General features: G+C 33.5%; 1 protein-coding gene across 1 annotated transcript in view; it reads left to right on the top strand.

The window, feature by feature from the left end:
* The window catches only part of Trdn (triadin), a 117,960-nt gene that overhangs the window by 65,101 nt on the left and 35,570 nt on the right, over window positions 1–17,289 (top strand). Inside the window, exons 3-4 of the mRNA XM_026787328.1 lie at window positions 10,584–10,745; window positions 11,786–11,818. Of these exons, the coding sequence (XP_026643129.1) occupies window positions 10,584–10,745; window positions 11,786–11,818 (195 nt within the window). The remainder of the gene's footprint in view (window positions 1–10,583; window positions 10,746–11,785; window positions 11,819–17,289) is intronic.

Genomic DNA, 17,289 nt, shown 5'->3' with positions numbered 1-17,289 from the left:
ATCTTTCTTTTACTGTATATGTCTCTTTTGTGACCACATGAGTCTTTAATTTACTGAGCAATATGGGTAGGATTAAAGCCGGGGCTTTGCCAGATGTATCCAGCCCATTCCTTAGCTTTCCAGCCTCATGGCAGGGGTACCGGATGTAGCTATTTTTATGGCACAACTCTATGGCATTTCAAGTCTCTGCCAGCAAGCAAGCTTCAGCAATGTTCTTGCAAACCACACGAGCCACCTGCCTAAAATATTCAGAGTTTTCCCTGGCAGGACGGCCCAGAAAGCCAGCATTTGAAAACAGTGCAGCTTTATTCCTGGTATGTCTGAAAACCAAAAAGCATGCATTCAGCTTTTCATCAACATTGTTTAAGTGTTTCTTGGCAGGACCTTTTAAAGAGCTGCACAGTTTTGCAGCTAAAGCTGAGTCAGGAAGCCTCTCTTAGATGAGAGCGCTTGCTTGCTTCTAGCAAACAGAGCAGACCCAAGAAATTGCTGCTACCAAGAAAACATGCTTTATTCTATTCTTTCCCAAGATATCAGGCTTTCTGTGGATCCAGTTATCCATGTTGGGCAGCCATTAGTAGAAAGAGCTGTGGGCTACATTCCTGCCACCCAGCTCCTGGCTGCCTGGATAGCTTATGCCCCGAAATAACAACACACAAATTGTATTCATTTAAACACTGCTTGGCCCATTAGCTCTATCCTCTTATTGGCTAACTCTCACATCTTGACTAACCCATTTCTAATAATGTGTGTAACACCACAAGGTGGTGTCTTACCAGGAAAGATTCAGCATGTCTGACCTGGTGGCTAGCTGCATCGCATCTGCCCTGGAGAGGAGTGGCATGGCCATCACCTCACTTCCTCCCAGCATTCTGTTCTGTCTACTCCACCCACCTAAGGGCTGGCCTATCAAATGGGCCAAGGCAGTTTCTTTATTAACCAGTGAAATCAACACAAACAGATTGACAGATGACAATACTACATCATATTATTATTATATATTTTAATTTTTAATTTTATTAATTTACGGCCTCTTATGGTTAGCTTGGTTAGGTGTATAATTATATTAACAGTGGTAGGATTCACATTATAAAAATAATTTTAAAACCATCTTTGTGAATAGACCACAAAATCTCAATAATATATATTTTTATTCATCTTAATGCTTTTATTCACATCTCTGTTTCCTGACATATTGTCTAATAAGTTTTCTATCTCTTAAACTGAAGTTGTTTGTTAATTTGTTTATTCATACTAAAGCAGTGTTATGGTTATTACTGTCAATTTCACAGAATCTGGAATAACACTGAATATTTGTCTCTGGACATATTCATGCTGCTGGGAGATTGTCTGGATTTCATTAATTAAGAATGGAAGATCTACCCACTGAGTGTCACTATTCCCTATTATAAACTGTTTACAAGTTTGTTTAACTTGTAAAATCTAACTAAAGAAGCTATTTAATATGAATGAATTTTAAAAATAATGTATTAGACATGTTAAATAAGACAAGTATATTGCAACTATATGAAACACTGTGAACATACATATTCATATCAACCATCCTCTCTCTTTTCTCTTCTTCACAATCCTCTTGTTCCTTTGGTTAGGTGTCTTCTTTCATGTTATAGGTAACTGTGTGATTTTATATTTCTATAAGGTCAAAGGGCCACAATTGAGAGCAATAATGACCTTTGTCTTTCTGAGACCAACTTAATTTCGGTTTCATTGGAATGGTATTTTAGATCTCCTTATCTGGAGGAAATTAACTTTGTTTCATGCTAGCTTGTGAACAAACATACAATAATCTATAAATCTACAAATACTTTTTATCATTCCTTATTATACATATGAGTCAAAACATACTTCAATCTATGTGCAACACAGGTATGGAAAGAAAGATATAATACCCTATTTCCCAACATGATGGTTATAGTTGACATTTCTAAAATTAAAGGTAGTATCAGCATAAACAGAAGAAATTTACTTAAACAAAAATTGGTATGACCCAGGAACATTCAAATCTGATAACCCAAAGACTCATGAAAACTAAATTTTATGCCTGGGTTTGATGGCTAAAGGCCAACCTTCTCAAAAGGTGGTTGGAAGGAATGGCACAAAGCCAACTGGAAAAGACTGGGAAAGGCTATAGGATAGAACTGCTTTATTTTTGTCTGGCTCACTGGTGTCATCATTCTTTCCCCTGAGATGATGAATACTTTCTCTAATAAAAGTCTTATGACTTATCATCAGATAAGGTGAATTGTTTATAGCCAGTGTTCATGCACATAAGCAGGGATATTATAATATTAATAGGATTCTTTGGGAGGGAGGAAGCTATCTTTAGTGGAGTTTCTAGTTTAAATGGTCCACCCTCGAGAGAGGGATTCTAGTTTGTAAAGTATCCTTCATGGGGCAAAACACAGCAGGAGAAAGAATAGCATAAATAACAATCCCAAAATATGATACTTTGGAGTATAATTTTTCTGAGTGCCAGTAGTTGTATTCTGCCTTGAAATTCCCCAGACGATGACCTGTAACCTATAATTGTAAAGCAAAACCAGCTTTTCTCCTGTAATGGAAAGATACATATTTTTCTATTTGTGAAAGTCTTGTATTTTTACATCCTTAGTTTTTAAAGCATAATATAATCCCTAGTGCTCATGACATAGGTAAAGGAACTAAAAACCTTGTTTATGGCTTTATTTGAAATATGCAAAGTCCTTATTTTGAAATAGGTGTAGAGCTAGTAAGCGTGTCTATTAGACTTAAACATTTGCATCACAATTTGCTGGTACTGGGAAGCAGTGGTGAATTACACTGTGTAACATTGCGGGGGGGGGGCAGGCCTGCTACAACAATGGAATACCCAGATTAACATTCCTGCAGTCTCAGGAACTCATAATTCTGGGAAGGATGTAATAAAGTACTATGCACAAAGGCCATCAGCCATTCAGGCTGTACAAGAACATAAAGCAACTAACAAAACCTTTAGAGGTACTAACAGCCCTACCTTTAAAATAGCTATCTGAAAATCCAATATGGGTTAAACGATGGCCTTTAGCTGAAGATAAATTGCAGGCTTTAGAACTATTGGTACAGGAACAATTAGATGCTCAACATATTGAGGAATCAACTTCCTCCTTCCCAGAATTCTCCTGTTCTAAGTACATCATTTCTACTTCCTGTCTGGTTTTTCCACCTATATTTCTCCTGCCTGGCCAATCAGCGTTTATTTATAACATGATTGACAGAATACAGACAATTCTCCAGCACCACTGATATTTTTCACATATTCGTGTTCATCCTTAACTCAGGAGTAGCAAGTGAATGAAAACAGAGAGCAATCAGCTTCCATCTAAGCGTATATTGCTAACTGACTGACGTTAAGAGTGAAGGTGCATAGGAAATATTAAACTAAGAAAGTTTTAAAAGCAGAGATAAAATACCTATGCCTCCCATGTTAAAAAAAAAACTTTGTTTATTGTACCTTTATTTAATGCTACAGATCTCTTCCTATAACTATGAATGTGTATGTGGTAGAAACTAAAATGAATAGAACATAAGAGAACATAAGAGAACTGAACAGAGCTAGAGCAGTAATTTTTTTTTTGTTTTTACTTTTGCCTCTTTTTTTGGTTTGGTTTTGTTTCGTTTTAGGTTGTTATTTCATAGTGTGTACTTATGCAGTTTTGACCTAATGGTCTTCCTTTTATAATTAAAAATATGGAAAGAAAATAATAGTCACTAATATTTGGAATCATAGTGAAATGAATTGATCTCCATCACATCATCATCATGAGTAAGCAATTGTTTTCAATGTTTTTGAGACACAACCCTAACCCTGTCTTTAGTAGACATAGTTCAAAGACAAGTAGAGTGAGCAAATACCCAAAAATTCTCTCAATCTTTCTATCATAAGTTGTAATTTTGATATTTTAGTTAAACTTGCAACTGAATACAGTAGAGAAGTAAAATTATATTGTTCTTCTCAAGGGTCAACATTTTAACATGAAAGAAAGAGCTGTGAACACTAAAAACAAAGATTACAAACCCCATGTTCTAAAATCTTATTTCGAAATAGTGCGTGCAGCTTGTGGGCATTTGTTGATCTGTGGTTCCTTCTCTTCAAAAAGTTCAAGGTAATGGAAATTCCGTGCAGGAAAGCCTTTGCTAAGTGTTTTAGTTTTGAAATACTATTTGCAGTGGAAGTTAGACTAAGTAAGTGGCTAATTGCAGATAAACACAGAAAAAAAATAAGCTGTTTTGAACATTTTCCTTCTTGGCAAAAGAAACTCTTTGGATCTGGAGGAATGGATTAGTGGTTAAGATCACCTGTTCCTCTTACAGAGGACTCGAGTTTTGCTCTCAGTAACCATGTGATGTCCCACAACTATCCCATTAGGCATGCTAGTTGGAAGGTGACTGACACACACCTCCCTTTGACCTCCAAGTATTCTAAGTATGCCAGTGGTGCACAGAAAATACACAAAGACAAAAAACTCATACTCAAAATAAACAAAGCTTTCAAAAAACAAGAGAGAGATAGTAAAACATCCAAATGAAATACACATGTGTACTTATGGATAGAAGGATCTGGGGCAAGACTCTAACTAGGGTATATATTTGACCATTTGACACACTGGAACAGAAAGATAGAGAATTTTCAAGAGAATATAAAGAATAACTAAAATTTGTAAATGTTGATGCTCACTGGAAAGCAGGACATTGATTTTCAATTTTGTTACTATCACCAGGTTGAAATAGATTCTTAAAATTCTTTCTGTTGCATAGTTTGGGCATAGTGGAAGTGAGGAAGCTTTTGACCTATCTGTAAATCAGGAGACAGGGGAGTGGACTGTTTGGCCTTTGAAGGGACCAATATAGTTGTTCACACATGTTATTAGTGATCTCCTGGCATCTATGCATGATTAGGGACAGCAGCTATGCCTGAAAAAGGACAGCTCTGCCAGATTTTCCATTGTCTTCTCCCACTTCTGGGTAAAGTGCATATTTAGCTCATGAAGAGGAACAGCAGCTTATGCTGAGAATTACCACTGCCACTGAGTATGGAGACTTGAAGGTCACAGGAGTAGGGCAATTAGAATTTATGGTCATGAATTTCCTCTCATCCCTTGCGAGCTGTGATTGCCTTGCTCCCTCTACCATCTATCTTTCTTCTAGTTTGATTTCAGACACCAATAAAACATACAGATAGCTGAACTACTCATAGACTGTGAGTTATATAAAATCACATCCAAATTAGAGATCCTGTATCTTTGGTGCACAGTCATTTTGCTTTTGTACTCAAACCCTAAATGACACTCTGGGAGACAAAAGGGTTGTATGTAATACTCAATCTATTTGTGTCTAAAATTTCCTTATTTATCTTGGCATATAGGATTTCAATTCTATCCCCTTTTGACTCTAAAATTTTTATCTCCTTTTTTCTCTCTTTTATCATTATATTTTTAATTAATTATTTGCTCTCTGAGTCATGAATTTCTCTAATATACCCACAGTCCACTATTGATAGTCTGACTATCTGGTAACAAAATTAGATGACTGAAGAAATCATAGTGTAAAATATATGATTATCCCTGTATTCTTCTTAATATCCTGGATATTGATATTGCCATTTTCCTAGTTAGGATTATTATTGCTGTTAGGAAACACCATGACCAAACGTTTGTTAGTGAGGAAAAAATTTATTTGTCTTACACGTCCATGTCTTAGTTCATCAATGAAGGAATCAGGACAGTAACTCAGATAGAGTCAGAACCTACAAGCAGGAGATGATGCAAGGATTTTTGGATGGGTGCTGTTTATTTGTTCATTCTTAATGGCTTGCTCAGCCTTCTTTCTTAGAGAACCCATCACCTACAAAGAGCTGGATCCTTTCCCATCAGTTGCTAATTAGGAAAATACCCTACAGGCTGGCCCACAGCATGATCTTATGGATGCATTTTCTCTATTGAGCTTTTCTCCTTTCTAATGACTCTAACTTGTGTCAAGTTGACACAAAACTAGCTATCACAGTCATTTCTGTTAGCTAAGAATTCCCCTCAAGCAATGATTAAATTGCTCTGGCCTAGGCCCCAGTGAAAATTGTTAAAATTCTTTAGCTGGTTTTTAAGAGGCATATGAAATATTTAATTTTCTGTATTTTTCCAAGATTTATTATTTTAAATCTGTTTATTTTCTTATCATAACTCTACCTTATTCTGTTTTATAATTATCTTGTTACATTTTTATTTTTTTAATTTGTGAGTCCTGTAAGAGAAAAATACTGTCTTTATTTAATTCTCTTATTGTTCTTGAATAATTATTGAAATTGATAAACAAATAGAAAAATACTTTATATTCCTGTTTTCTCTGAGTAGACAAAAATATCATACGTCCATTAGGGCTTATATAAAATGAATCTTCTCAATAAGGTTAAAATTAGAAGAGTATTAATCAACTGTATTGAACTGTGTCCTAAGCAGTATTGTTTGGGAGTACAAATCACACAATCCATAGAATTTCAATCCATATACTAAGTTCCTTTATAGACACTGAAATACTCAGGACTGTTCTAGGACAAAGAATCAAGCCAAAAACAGAATGAAGAGATGTGTCATTTGCTATGTATTAGCCTGACCTTGTGATGATAGATGATAGAAATTAATATTGGAAATTAAGTAGAAAAGAAGAAAAGCATGATGTCATCACATTTCCTTGAATGTATTGATCATTTCTCCAGTTTGAGCTTAATTTTCAATTTGAAAAGAAACAGACAATCAGAAATCTGTGGAAAAGGTGTTTGACTCTACTGTGGTAATGAAGATTAAGGGTAGTAATTCTTACCTCTTTGAAACCAACTAAAATACACAAGACTAGTGGTCCATCATATGGGAAAGTGTGATAAAATTACTACACTTAATAAGCTTTTACAACAGCATCTTGACTGAATATCACACTGCTAATGCTAAAGACACAACTTGACAGTGCATGTAAAAACAACACAACACCTACACCTAAAGCTCAGGAAACATTTTGAAAAATGGGGAGAAAAGGTTGTAAAAACAAAAAACAAAATAAACAAACAAAAATGTAAATTTTATACTTATTTCTTTTTAAATATCTAAGCACAATATTGTTGACACTAGAAATTCCACTGTCCAAAGTCTCACAGGACAAATGAATCCACAGGGAGGCTGTTTAATTCCATTGTGTTTTGTTTAAGATTAGTTTTAATTATATTGAGAATCATATATGAGTACCATTGCTGCATCATTATCATGCCTTCCTTCTTCCTTCTAACTCTTCTGTACACCCACTTCCTCAACAATTCACAACCTCTTTGGTTGTTATTATATATATATATATACACACAAAATCACATTTACACTCACCTATATATGTACATACAAATACAGCTTGTTAGTACTTTTAATGCTGCTTATATGTGTGTATGCTTATGACAGACCACATGGGATTTGAAAATCCACTAGGGGACATGTCCTAGTGAAGACTGATTTTCCACTCTCTACCATCATCAGTTGCCTGTAGCTTTTTACTTAGATTTAGGACCTTGCAAAATTTTTCTGATCCTCCTTCGCATGTCAGCTTGTGATATCACTGGTCAGATCTCGTTTATGGAATAATACTCTTGAGATTTCATGGACTTGTTTTTCCTGTCACAGATAGAAGGCACTATCCCATAGTAGCCAACCTGATCCTCTGTTTGTTTGTTTAAAACCTTTCCATCTCCTCTTTTCCAACCTGCTCTCTGAGCCTTATGTGTAGGTGCTGTATTACAAATTTATCAATTATGGCTGAGCACTGTATAGCCAGATGTTCCTTGAATTTTGATTATTTATTGATTTCTGTAATAGTTTCTATCTAATGCAAAAAGAAGCTTCTTTGATGAGAAGTGGGAACTGCACTTCTTTGTGGCTATAAGAATAAATATTTAGAATTCAGTCAGGGTTATACTGGTTTGGGAAACTGGAAGTAATAGGTTTCTCCTCTAAGTTCAAAGGCCTCACCAGGCACAGGAAATTGGCTCAACTATAGGGTCAGGCATGAATTTCCTCCTCTAGTTTATTGATTCAAATCCCACCTCTGTATTTTATGCCAGGATATAAGTCATAGAACTGAGCATTTTAGAATATCTTGCCCTTTTGGCCATTGTCATGGTTCCTTGGAGTTACAGTTGGGCATAAATTCATAGTCCATTTTTAAACTGAGTCTTTTGTTCTGAGTCTTGATCCTTTGTTTTTCGAGTTCTTTCTATATTCTGTATATTAATCTTCTATCAGATGTATAGCTGGCAAGGATATTATGATCAGAGTGTGTCTGTGATCTCTTTTATGATTTTTTTCTCAGTGTACCATAATTACAGTACATTTCTTTTATGTGCTGGTTCTGTTTTCAATTTTTAAAATATTATTTGCTTAAATATTTAGTTACTCTACATTATCCTCAATCACAGGTGCTCTATCTTCTCCTTGATCCCCCTACTAGTAAGATTTCTGCCTGTTTTCTTCTCCACCTACTGAGTTTTCCAATTCTATCTTCATCTCAAGTTCCCTCAATAGTTCTATCTCTTGACTGAAGTCAGCGTTCATACTCTGAATTGTCTTTGTCCTTTTATTTAGTCATGTATTTGTCTTTTTTTTTGTACATCCCCTGGTCATGTATTTCTATCATCTGTAGACGGCGGAACTGAACATCGTAACTTTAATACCTTCCATCCTTTGGTGCTTTCAAGTTCCTAATTCAAGTAGCACATATCCCTTATTGATCAGATAGAAGTAGCTGCACCTACGCATCATGGCGGGTGTGTAAAAAGGCTAAATCTCAACCACTTCTCTACTTCATTCTCCCCACAACCTAGACCAAACAAAAAGAAGCTGACCGTATTTGCCTCCAAGCCTCCTCCATCACAAGAAGATGCCATTGCTACACCTCCAGTGTCACTCACAAAAACTGTAAAATTACATAAGCAAGATGCATACTTGTTTTAACATATAGAATGCTACTTTCCATTCTGTCTCCATTTGTTCAATCGGTTTCTTTTTTAAAGCCTAGGGTTCTTTCTCCCTAACATGCTAGGGCCAAAGTAGAAGCATTTGCACATGTGCCCTGAGGTGCACCACTGAAGGACATCAGGAGCTGCTGGCATGTTACACGCACTTTTCCCTGTCTTCAATTCACCCTGATCGCCCACCATCTAGATGATTTTGTTTGGCCTTTCCCTGTCTGCCTGTTTGTAGCCTGAGATCATTTCCAGCCTCAGTCCTAAATCTACTCAAACCTCCCATTGACTTCCTATCTTAATCAGAGTGAAAGCCTGATTTTGGAACACTTAACCTTTAGGTGATATGATACGTTCATATTTCTGATCTCTTAGATATATAAAAGGGAGAAGATTGTTTGAAAAACAAAACTTGTTTTTAAAATTCAGAAAAAAACCTCTAAAATTTAATTGCATATCAATGAAAGCCCAGGTGCAATTTATGCTGTATTTCTACATAATCACTCAAGCAGTTATTAGAAACTACTTTTCCAACTTCAGAGAAATTTTTATATGATCAGAACAACTTTTATAAACCCCAGTGTTTGTTTATATTTTTCTTATTTAAGCTCTCAATTTATAAGTTTAAAAAAACTTTCAAGATACAATAATAGTATTATTTATAGGTTGCAGTTTTGTCTAATTCTTTTATTGAAGTTACTAGAAGATTAAGTTTAAAGAATTTATGTTTAAAGTTTTTTAAGGTACTAGAATTTAAAAAAATTTAAATTTAATAAACTTTGCTTAATTTGACAAAGATCGCAAAATTGATAATGCTACGGCTTTTTCTAATAATTTAAAAATTATAAAGCTAATATATGAAAGGGAGAGAGAGAGAGAGAGAGAGAGAGAGAGAGAGAGAGAGAGAGAGCAGAGACAAGAGGGATAATAAGGAAAACCTAAACTAAGTGTTCCTCAGAGGAAGAGGGTATATGAACTCTTTGAAGTTCTTGGAGTGGGCAGGCGCCCTCAGAGAAGGAGAGAGAGAGAGAGAGAGAGAGAGAGAGAGAGGAAAAATCATCTTAAATCACCCATAACAAGTCTAGACAAATTTCTAGGCCTTGTTTGAAGATTTACATGGTTATCTCATCCATGATGCAGTGTTTTGTGGGTCAATGACTATTTCAATCTTCCTGAACAACTGTAACTTGATTTTTAATAATCGTGGAGTGAAAACACATTATTTATTTTAATATTTTTTCACTCCTTGATTTCATTTACTTTATAGTCATTACTAAAGTAATCTTCTTTTTGGTATTTCTATAATGCTTAGAACCAGATGTTTTATAATACTTTTCTTTGATATTTATCAAATATACATATGTATGCATATATATGCATATATACATATTTCTCTTATGTAATATGCATTTATATACTATTCTATTAATATACTATATCAGAATATGTTTTCCATTTTTGAATAAAAAAAGTAGCCTTGAGATATTTATGAAAATCATCTTTTCCTAGGTTCCCTAGTTAATGTTCTATGTTTTTCCTTTGTTTTCATGTCTTTTAGCAAGCTCAATTGCCAAGATTGGTTCAGATCCTCTAAAATTCGTAAATGATGTTGTTGATGAAACGACTGACTGGATCTATGGCTTTTTTGCTTTGCTGTCTGACATCATCTCATCTGAAGGCGATGAAGAAGATGAGGATGCAGATGAGGACATTGATAAAGGTACCCAAGGCACAGAGTTGCATCTAACAGCTATGAGTGGAAATTGGGCATACTTGGCATTGGCTGGGTGAGGACTTAGCCCAAATGAGCACTAGGGCAGGCTAAACTAAAATGGACACACTTGTGAGTACAAAAAGCACTCCAATAAGCTGCCAAATAGAGTAAATCACTCTCCATTTGGCTTTAATCTTATAGTTTATCTGCCATTATGGAACAGATATCAAAATTAAATGTTGCTATTAGAGTGGCATTATAGCTGGTAATCTTAATATAAATGACTATAAAACCACAATAGATTTTCCACTTACAAGTTTATTTGAGACAGAGTAGCTATTTTTCCAGTCCATGTCTAGGAGGATTGAAACAAAAATATTAAAACCAACAATCACGTCTTTTGTACTTATAAGTCACAGTAATATTCAAATGATGATAAACAATCTTAATAAAAGCCCAATAAAAACAGAAATTGATCGATTCAAATGGAGATCCAGAATGGAAAGATACATTTTAAATATTATACAAGTAAGCAACACACATACAATAAACAAAGTAAATGGAAGAGCAGGCTGTACATAAGTTGGCATTTAGAGGATTTACAAAGAGGAAGAACATTGTTCCAGTCTGTTAAATGACATTCAAAAAAAAATGGTTACTCTTACTCATCCAAGATTATCCATTCAGTCTTACCCAACAGGAAAATTATTGCTATTAGAAACCCTTTTATGACTTTGTCTGAATTTATTTCTGTTTTGGCCCTGTGAGAAGTGACAATAAATAGAGAAAATTGAAATTAATATGATGCATGAGCTATAATGCAGTAACTTGAAGCACTGCAGCAATTTCATTGAACTCATAAAGTGAAGCCATCTTAAGTGAATACATATAAACAAAGCAGGTACTTTGGAATTTAGGTAGCAAAGTATGCAAGAATCATGACTATTGAAAGCAATAGCTTGCAAAAAATATGTAAATAGAAAAACATGGGTAAATAGCAAATTCCTGCTACCAGTTATGCTAATTTTCTATTTTTCTTGATTTAGGAGAAATAGAAGAACCTCCCTTAAAAAGAAAAGGTTAGTTTTGTTCATTTTTCCACATTTTCTTTCTTTTTATATATAATATTGATTTCTAGCATAACATAGATGCTCCTCACTTGTATTGTTACTTAACATGTTTCTTATATGCAGGTTCGCTTAACAGCAAGAGTGTGTAAAGCTCATAGTAAGAACCCCTAGTGAGCTCATTCAAATATTTTTGAGTTGTGTTTTTAGTGGAGGGCTTTGTCTGGGTGCTTGTCTACCTCTGTCTGTATACAGATCAATGTAGGTTGAGATTTCTTCAATGACAGAGAATTCTGTTGTGGTGAAAATGGTCTAGAAACAGATAGTGCCCATGTCTACTTTTATTATAATCAGCTTTCCTGAGTTTAAACATTTATGCTCCTCTTTGCTTTTCTTAATTAACTGTCAACATTTTGGATCTCAAGTAGTGACAATAGTATATACTAGCCATCAGAGTATGGAACATATGATCTTGGAGACAAAGTCATATCAGTAAATGTACACATTGGTCATTACCAAGGGAAGAAGTTGCTTGGTTTGTGTGGAAATGATATGTCATTTCCTTGTATGGAAAACTAGGGTTTCTATGACTGAACTTAGTTGGGAGCAAGGACTTTTCCAACCAATAATAGGAAACATCCCTGGAAATGGTGGTGAAAACCTCAGCACACTTGGTGTAAGTAAAAACTAGTCACTGCATGATTCTATTGCAGTTGTTAAGTTGCCAGTGCACACACATATTTGAATACCATTGAATTACCTAGCCAGTGTAAGTTACTCTCCAAAGACCACCATGGGTTCAACAGGGGTACTGAATGTAATCAATATGTCCAGTCCAGACTTACATGTGAGTGAGCAGGCAGAGCAGGTGGTCAACACCATACTACTTGGAGGGAAATCGGAGTCTTTGATTTCCACCACCGTGAAAGGAATTGAACCAGTGAGGTTCCAGTGAGGCAAAGCCATCCTGAAACAAATTCGATTTTGAAGCGCTATAAGGAGAAAGGACATTATTATTCTGACCTCAAAATTTGGAGGAGAATTTCAAAATTCAAGTCAAAATTAAGTTACCAAGTTCAGGGTTTGAAAATCTAGATTGATTTGTAAACTTTGTGAGGACCTAAAGAGGGTCTTTCCAAGGCTGCTGATACTTAATAGCTGTTTACTAGGCCATAGTCAGATTTCTGGCTAATGAACTATAAGGAAATGATAAGTAATGCACTTATCTGTTTTAATTGTATGCAGAGAGAGAAAATAAAGTGGAAATTTTTTCCTTACTTATAAATTGAATTACCAATTGTATCTTAAAGTCATATTCTACCCCTTTATAAAAATATTTACTCTTTAGTAAAATTTCTATCCTTTCTGATTTGACATTCCCATTGTGATTACTTTAAAAAATAACTTTTGAGAAAGTATCAGCATATAGGAAAGATGGAAAAAGTTGTTTAAAGATTTTTCCTTCCATCAGTGCCTTGATTCCCCAAATCAACACCAACAATCTACCCAGGAATTTTTAGTCAGGAAAATCTAAGGGATTTATATATCCTAATAATTTGAAGTATTCCATATTCAAAAGAAGGAAGATAATTGACTTTAAATTCAGAAGTTGTTTTTTTTTTTTTGGTAGCCTAGGATGTTAATCTCCTGACATGAATCAATTGATTTCTATCCATCTAATGACTGCATTAACATGATTTCCAACTCATATATATTCACTGTTTAGCCATTATTTTACTTAACCCAGACCATGGTGTATTTTCTTTGATTTCCCTGTGTCTTCCTAAAACATCTTATTTAAATCACTTAAAAGTGTATTTCTATTTGCCCTTATATTTATGTTCTTACCAAAAGAAAAAGAATTCTATCACCTTGTCATTTATGGGTAAAACTTGCAATTCTAATTTGATTCAGAATAATGGTCCAGTCAGCTAATCTGAAGGTTACAGAAATTGATTATTAAGCAGGTCATTAAAATGGATGAAACTTTTGGATGCTATCCCATGTCTTGTGTTTCTATGTATAAATATACCTTAGGGCATGTCATGTAGCACCTAATGTCTTTATATGCTTGATACATATTTATTTTCAACAGTCCAAATTTAAAATATTTTGCTGTTTTACAAAACATTATATAATGAGCATTCAAGTTACTAATTCATGAGAAAATTATTTTTATTATGTAGTTCTGCAAAAGAATTACCTATGTAAATCAAATATTACATAAAGTTACATTTTGTATCCCTTGGTTGTCTAGTACCATCTTGCTGAACATCTTATACAGGAGTGTGAACTGTGGCTATGTTCATTCACATCACCTTGCTTTCTAAAAACAGGCAATTGTAGAGAGCTGTAAGCGAAATAAGTGCCATGCACATGCTTTGTTAAAACTTGTCTGCCTAAAAATATACTAATATTTATAATAGCAGTAGATCAGTTTTGCAAAATAAAGTATTATCTTTTGGTGTATTTCCAATTTTCAAGTACATCCACCAAAAACATTAAAGTTGAGGGCCTCTAGCAATGTGTAATGTGTCAATTGGGTACATGAGAGCTTGGTTCTTATATAATTTGATGTTCTGGAGTCAGTGACCTAGTAGAGTCATGTGGCAGATGCAATGACTTTTCATTTATTTTTAAGAATAAGAGTCTTCTAAATTTGAATTTCAAAAATTTTATTTTTCAGTTATTTTCAATATTTATTTTTAGAAAATCATGAAATATATGCACTTTGAAACAACCAAAGCAGGGAAGTTTAGTGACATGAATCATATCCCAGGTAAATGGGAAGTTTTTAAGGACAACACAACTTTAAAATAGATATTGAAGATGGAGGGGAAGGGAGAAAAACAAACAAACCAAAGGTATATATTAAGTAAATCTATGAAGTTCACATTTCTTTAATTTCTATGGATTAGTTCTTAGATTCCTATAGATCTGTTCAAAATAAAATAAACCTTACCTTATTAAATTTTATTATGAAATACTTTATCTAATTATGAGGAAAACCTCCTTTCAATTCATGCATAGTAACATTGTTCTTATTGTCATTGGAATAATGACAAAATAATTATACATTATATGTGGGAACAGCATTATGTGTACATATGAATATGTAACTATACTATTATATATATTATTTTTATTACTTATGAGTTTATTCCTCTAGTCAAAACTTATAAAAATATATGTTGTCAGCCAGATAGATAAACTGTATCCAAATTTATCATGGTAATTAACAAAAATATTTTAATTGTCTGTTTTTCTACTTACACTTGTATAATTATTCCCCAAAGTAAGATATCGAGGTTTGATATTCTTTATATATATTACAGAAATTTATACAATGTATGTATGTAGATAAGTATGTATATATATATACGTGTGTGTGTGTGTGTGTGTGTGTGTGTATTGAGACAGAGTCTCACTTTGTAGCCATGGATGGTTTGAAACTCACAGAAACCTCCCTGCCTCAGCCTCCCAGATGATGTGAGTAAGATATGCACCACTATGCCCATTTCCTAACTTTCAACATCTTACATTTATCTTCATAAATAACTAAAAGTGATCATGACTTACAAAATTTATTGTTTTGTCATTTCTCTCAAATTTTAAACTAAAATTTATGAATAAAAATAAAGTTAAATTATATATGTGTGTAATTTTTGCAAAAACAAAAAATTGATCTCAACATTTTTCAATACAAAATTAGTTTTGTCTACTAGCTAACATGGGTAATATTTCTAATAAGTGAGCATCAACTCCAAAAATAAGGCTAAATATAATCAAGAAAGCATGTCAAATTACATAAGAGAACACAAAATAGTGTTAAATTTCACAATACATTTATTTCCATTTCTGAGCTTATTATAAAAGGTTCAATTGTGTGAAAGCAGTAGACATAATTATAGTCAAATGGAGAGATGAACAAAGTTGCCCTGTTTTCAATTATTTACAAAATAAGTAATTCTGGAGGCAAAGTCATAAATATTTTTAAAATTATATGGAGTTTTGGTTTATTTCAACATAAATTTAGTTGTACATAAAGATTTTTAACATTCATATTATTAAAAGTAAAGACAAAGGACTAAAATTATTGATAAGTCATATTTCATTCAAGCCCCAAATCACATTTATCTAAAGATTCATGAGCTAATTTAAAAAATTTCTCTAAAATAGTTTCACTAATTAGTTCATTTAATTTATTTTATTTTTTAAAATTTAATGTGTACATTTGTGCATGTGTGTGTATGTGTGCATGTATGTATGTATGTAAATATGTGTGTGTCCATGTGAATGTGTATGCCCTCAGAATCCAGATGAAGGTTTTTTATCTCCTGGAGTTGGAGTAACAAGTAGTTATGGGATGCCTGGCATAGGTAATGGGAACTGAATCAGAACCCTATGTAAACACAGTTAATATTCACTAATTGCTAAGTAATCTTTCTAGCTGCTTATGGTCTAATTTTAAAGCCCCATTAATCTCAAAAAGAAATGACATTTGATATAATTTCATTTTTGATAGAAAATTGTGAAGACTTATAACATATTCTTATATCTTGAGGTTAATATAAGATTTATGATAAAATATAAAAAGAAATTTAAAATTGTTATTATATATAATTTCTTCTAAATCTTATGATAGAATTTTTTAAAAATTCCAAGAATAAAATTATACTCACATTAAATTAAACTTTTGTGTGAGTAGAATTAAAAATTAACTGTGAAAAAATTTCAAAGTGTTAAAAACTGATTCTAAAATACATGTACACATTTAAAAATAATTAACATTTGGAGACTGACAACTAAATTTTAAAGGTAGTACAGTATTTTATTTTATTTCATTTACATTTTAAGTTTTGGAAATTTCTGAGACAATTTCTCATTTAGTTCAGTCTGTCTTTCAACTCACTGTGTAGTCGAGGATGACGTCGTTGGATTCTTCCATGATGTTTCTATTGTAGGCATGCGTCAACACATTCTAATGGGGATTTTATTGTTTATGTCAACAATTTCAATAATCTTTAGGTTACAATACATAACTTTTTTAACTTATGAAGAATTTGGATAGTATCTTCTAAATATTGGAAGCAATGTTGTTTTTAAAAGTATTCAAAAATTTGAAAGGAAAAATAAAAGAGATGATCATGGAGGCATGTGGGTATTCAGCTTCCTGGAGATCCTAGAGTCTAAGAGTTAGAAAATCACAGAGGCTTCCTTCTGTACCATGCTGTTCTGTCTCCCTCTCGACAGTCAGTATAACAGAGCATTGACATCCTTGCTGTGACTAAGCTAGTCATCAAATTAAAGTTTAAATTTTGGTTTTTTTTTCCTTCAGGTGTTTTTAATATTCCAAGCATTGTGCTAGGTGGAATAAAGCATTTGTAGTCTTGCTTATAATATCTTCAAAAGTTGGTGTGGGAAACTTCTTAAATTTTTCAATAACTACAGTGAAATTATGTGTGTTGTTATAAGTAGATGAG

This window comes from Microtus ochrogaster, linkage group LG9 (genome assembly GCF_000317375.1).
Source record: "Microtus ochrogaster isolate Prairie Vole_2 linkage group LG9, MicOch1.0, whole genome shotgun sequence".
Lineage (NCBI taxonomy): Eukaryota > Metazoa > Chordata > Mammalia > Rodentia > Cricetidae > Microtus > Microtus ochrogaster.
This window is presented reverse-complemented; position numbering and strand designations above follow the sequence as displayed.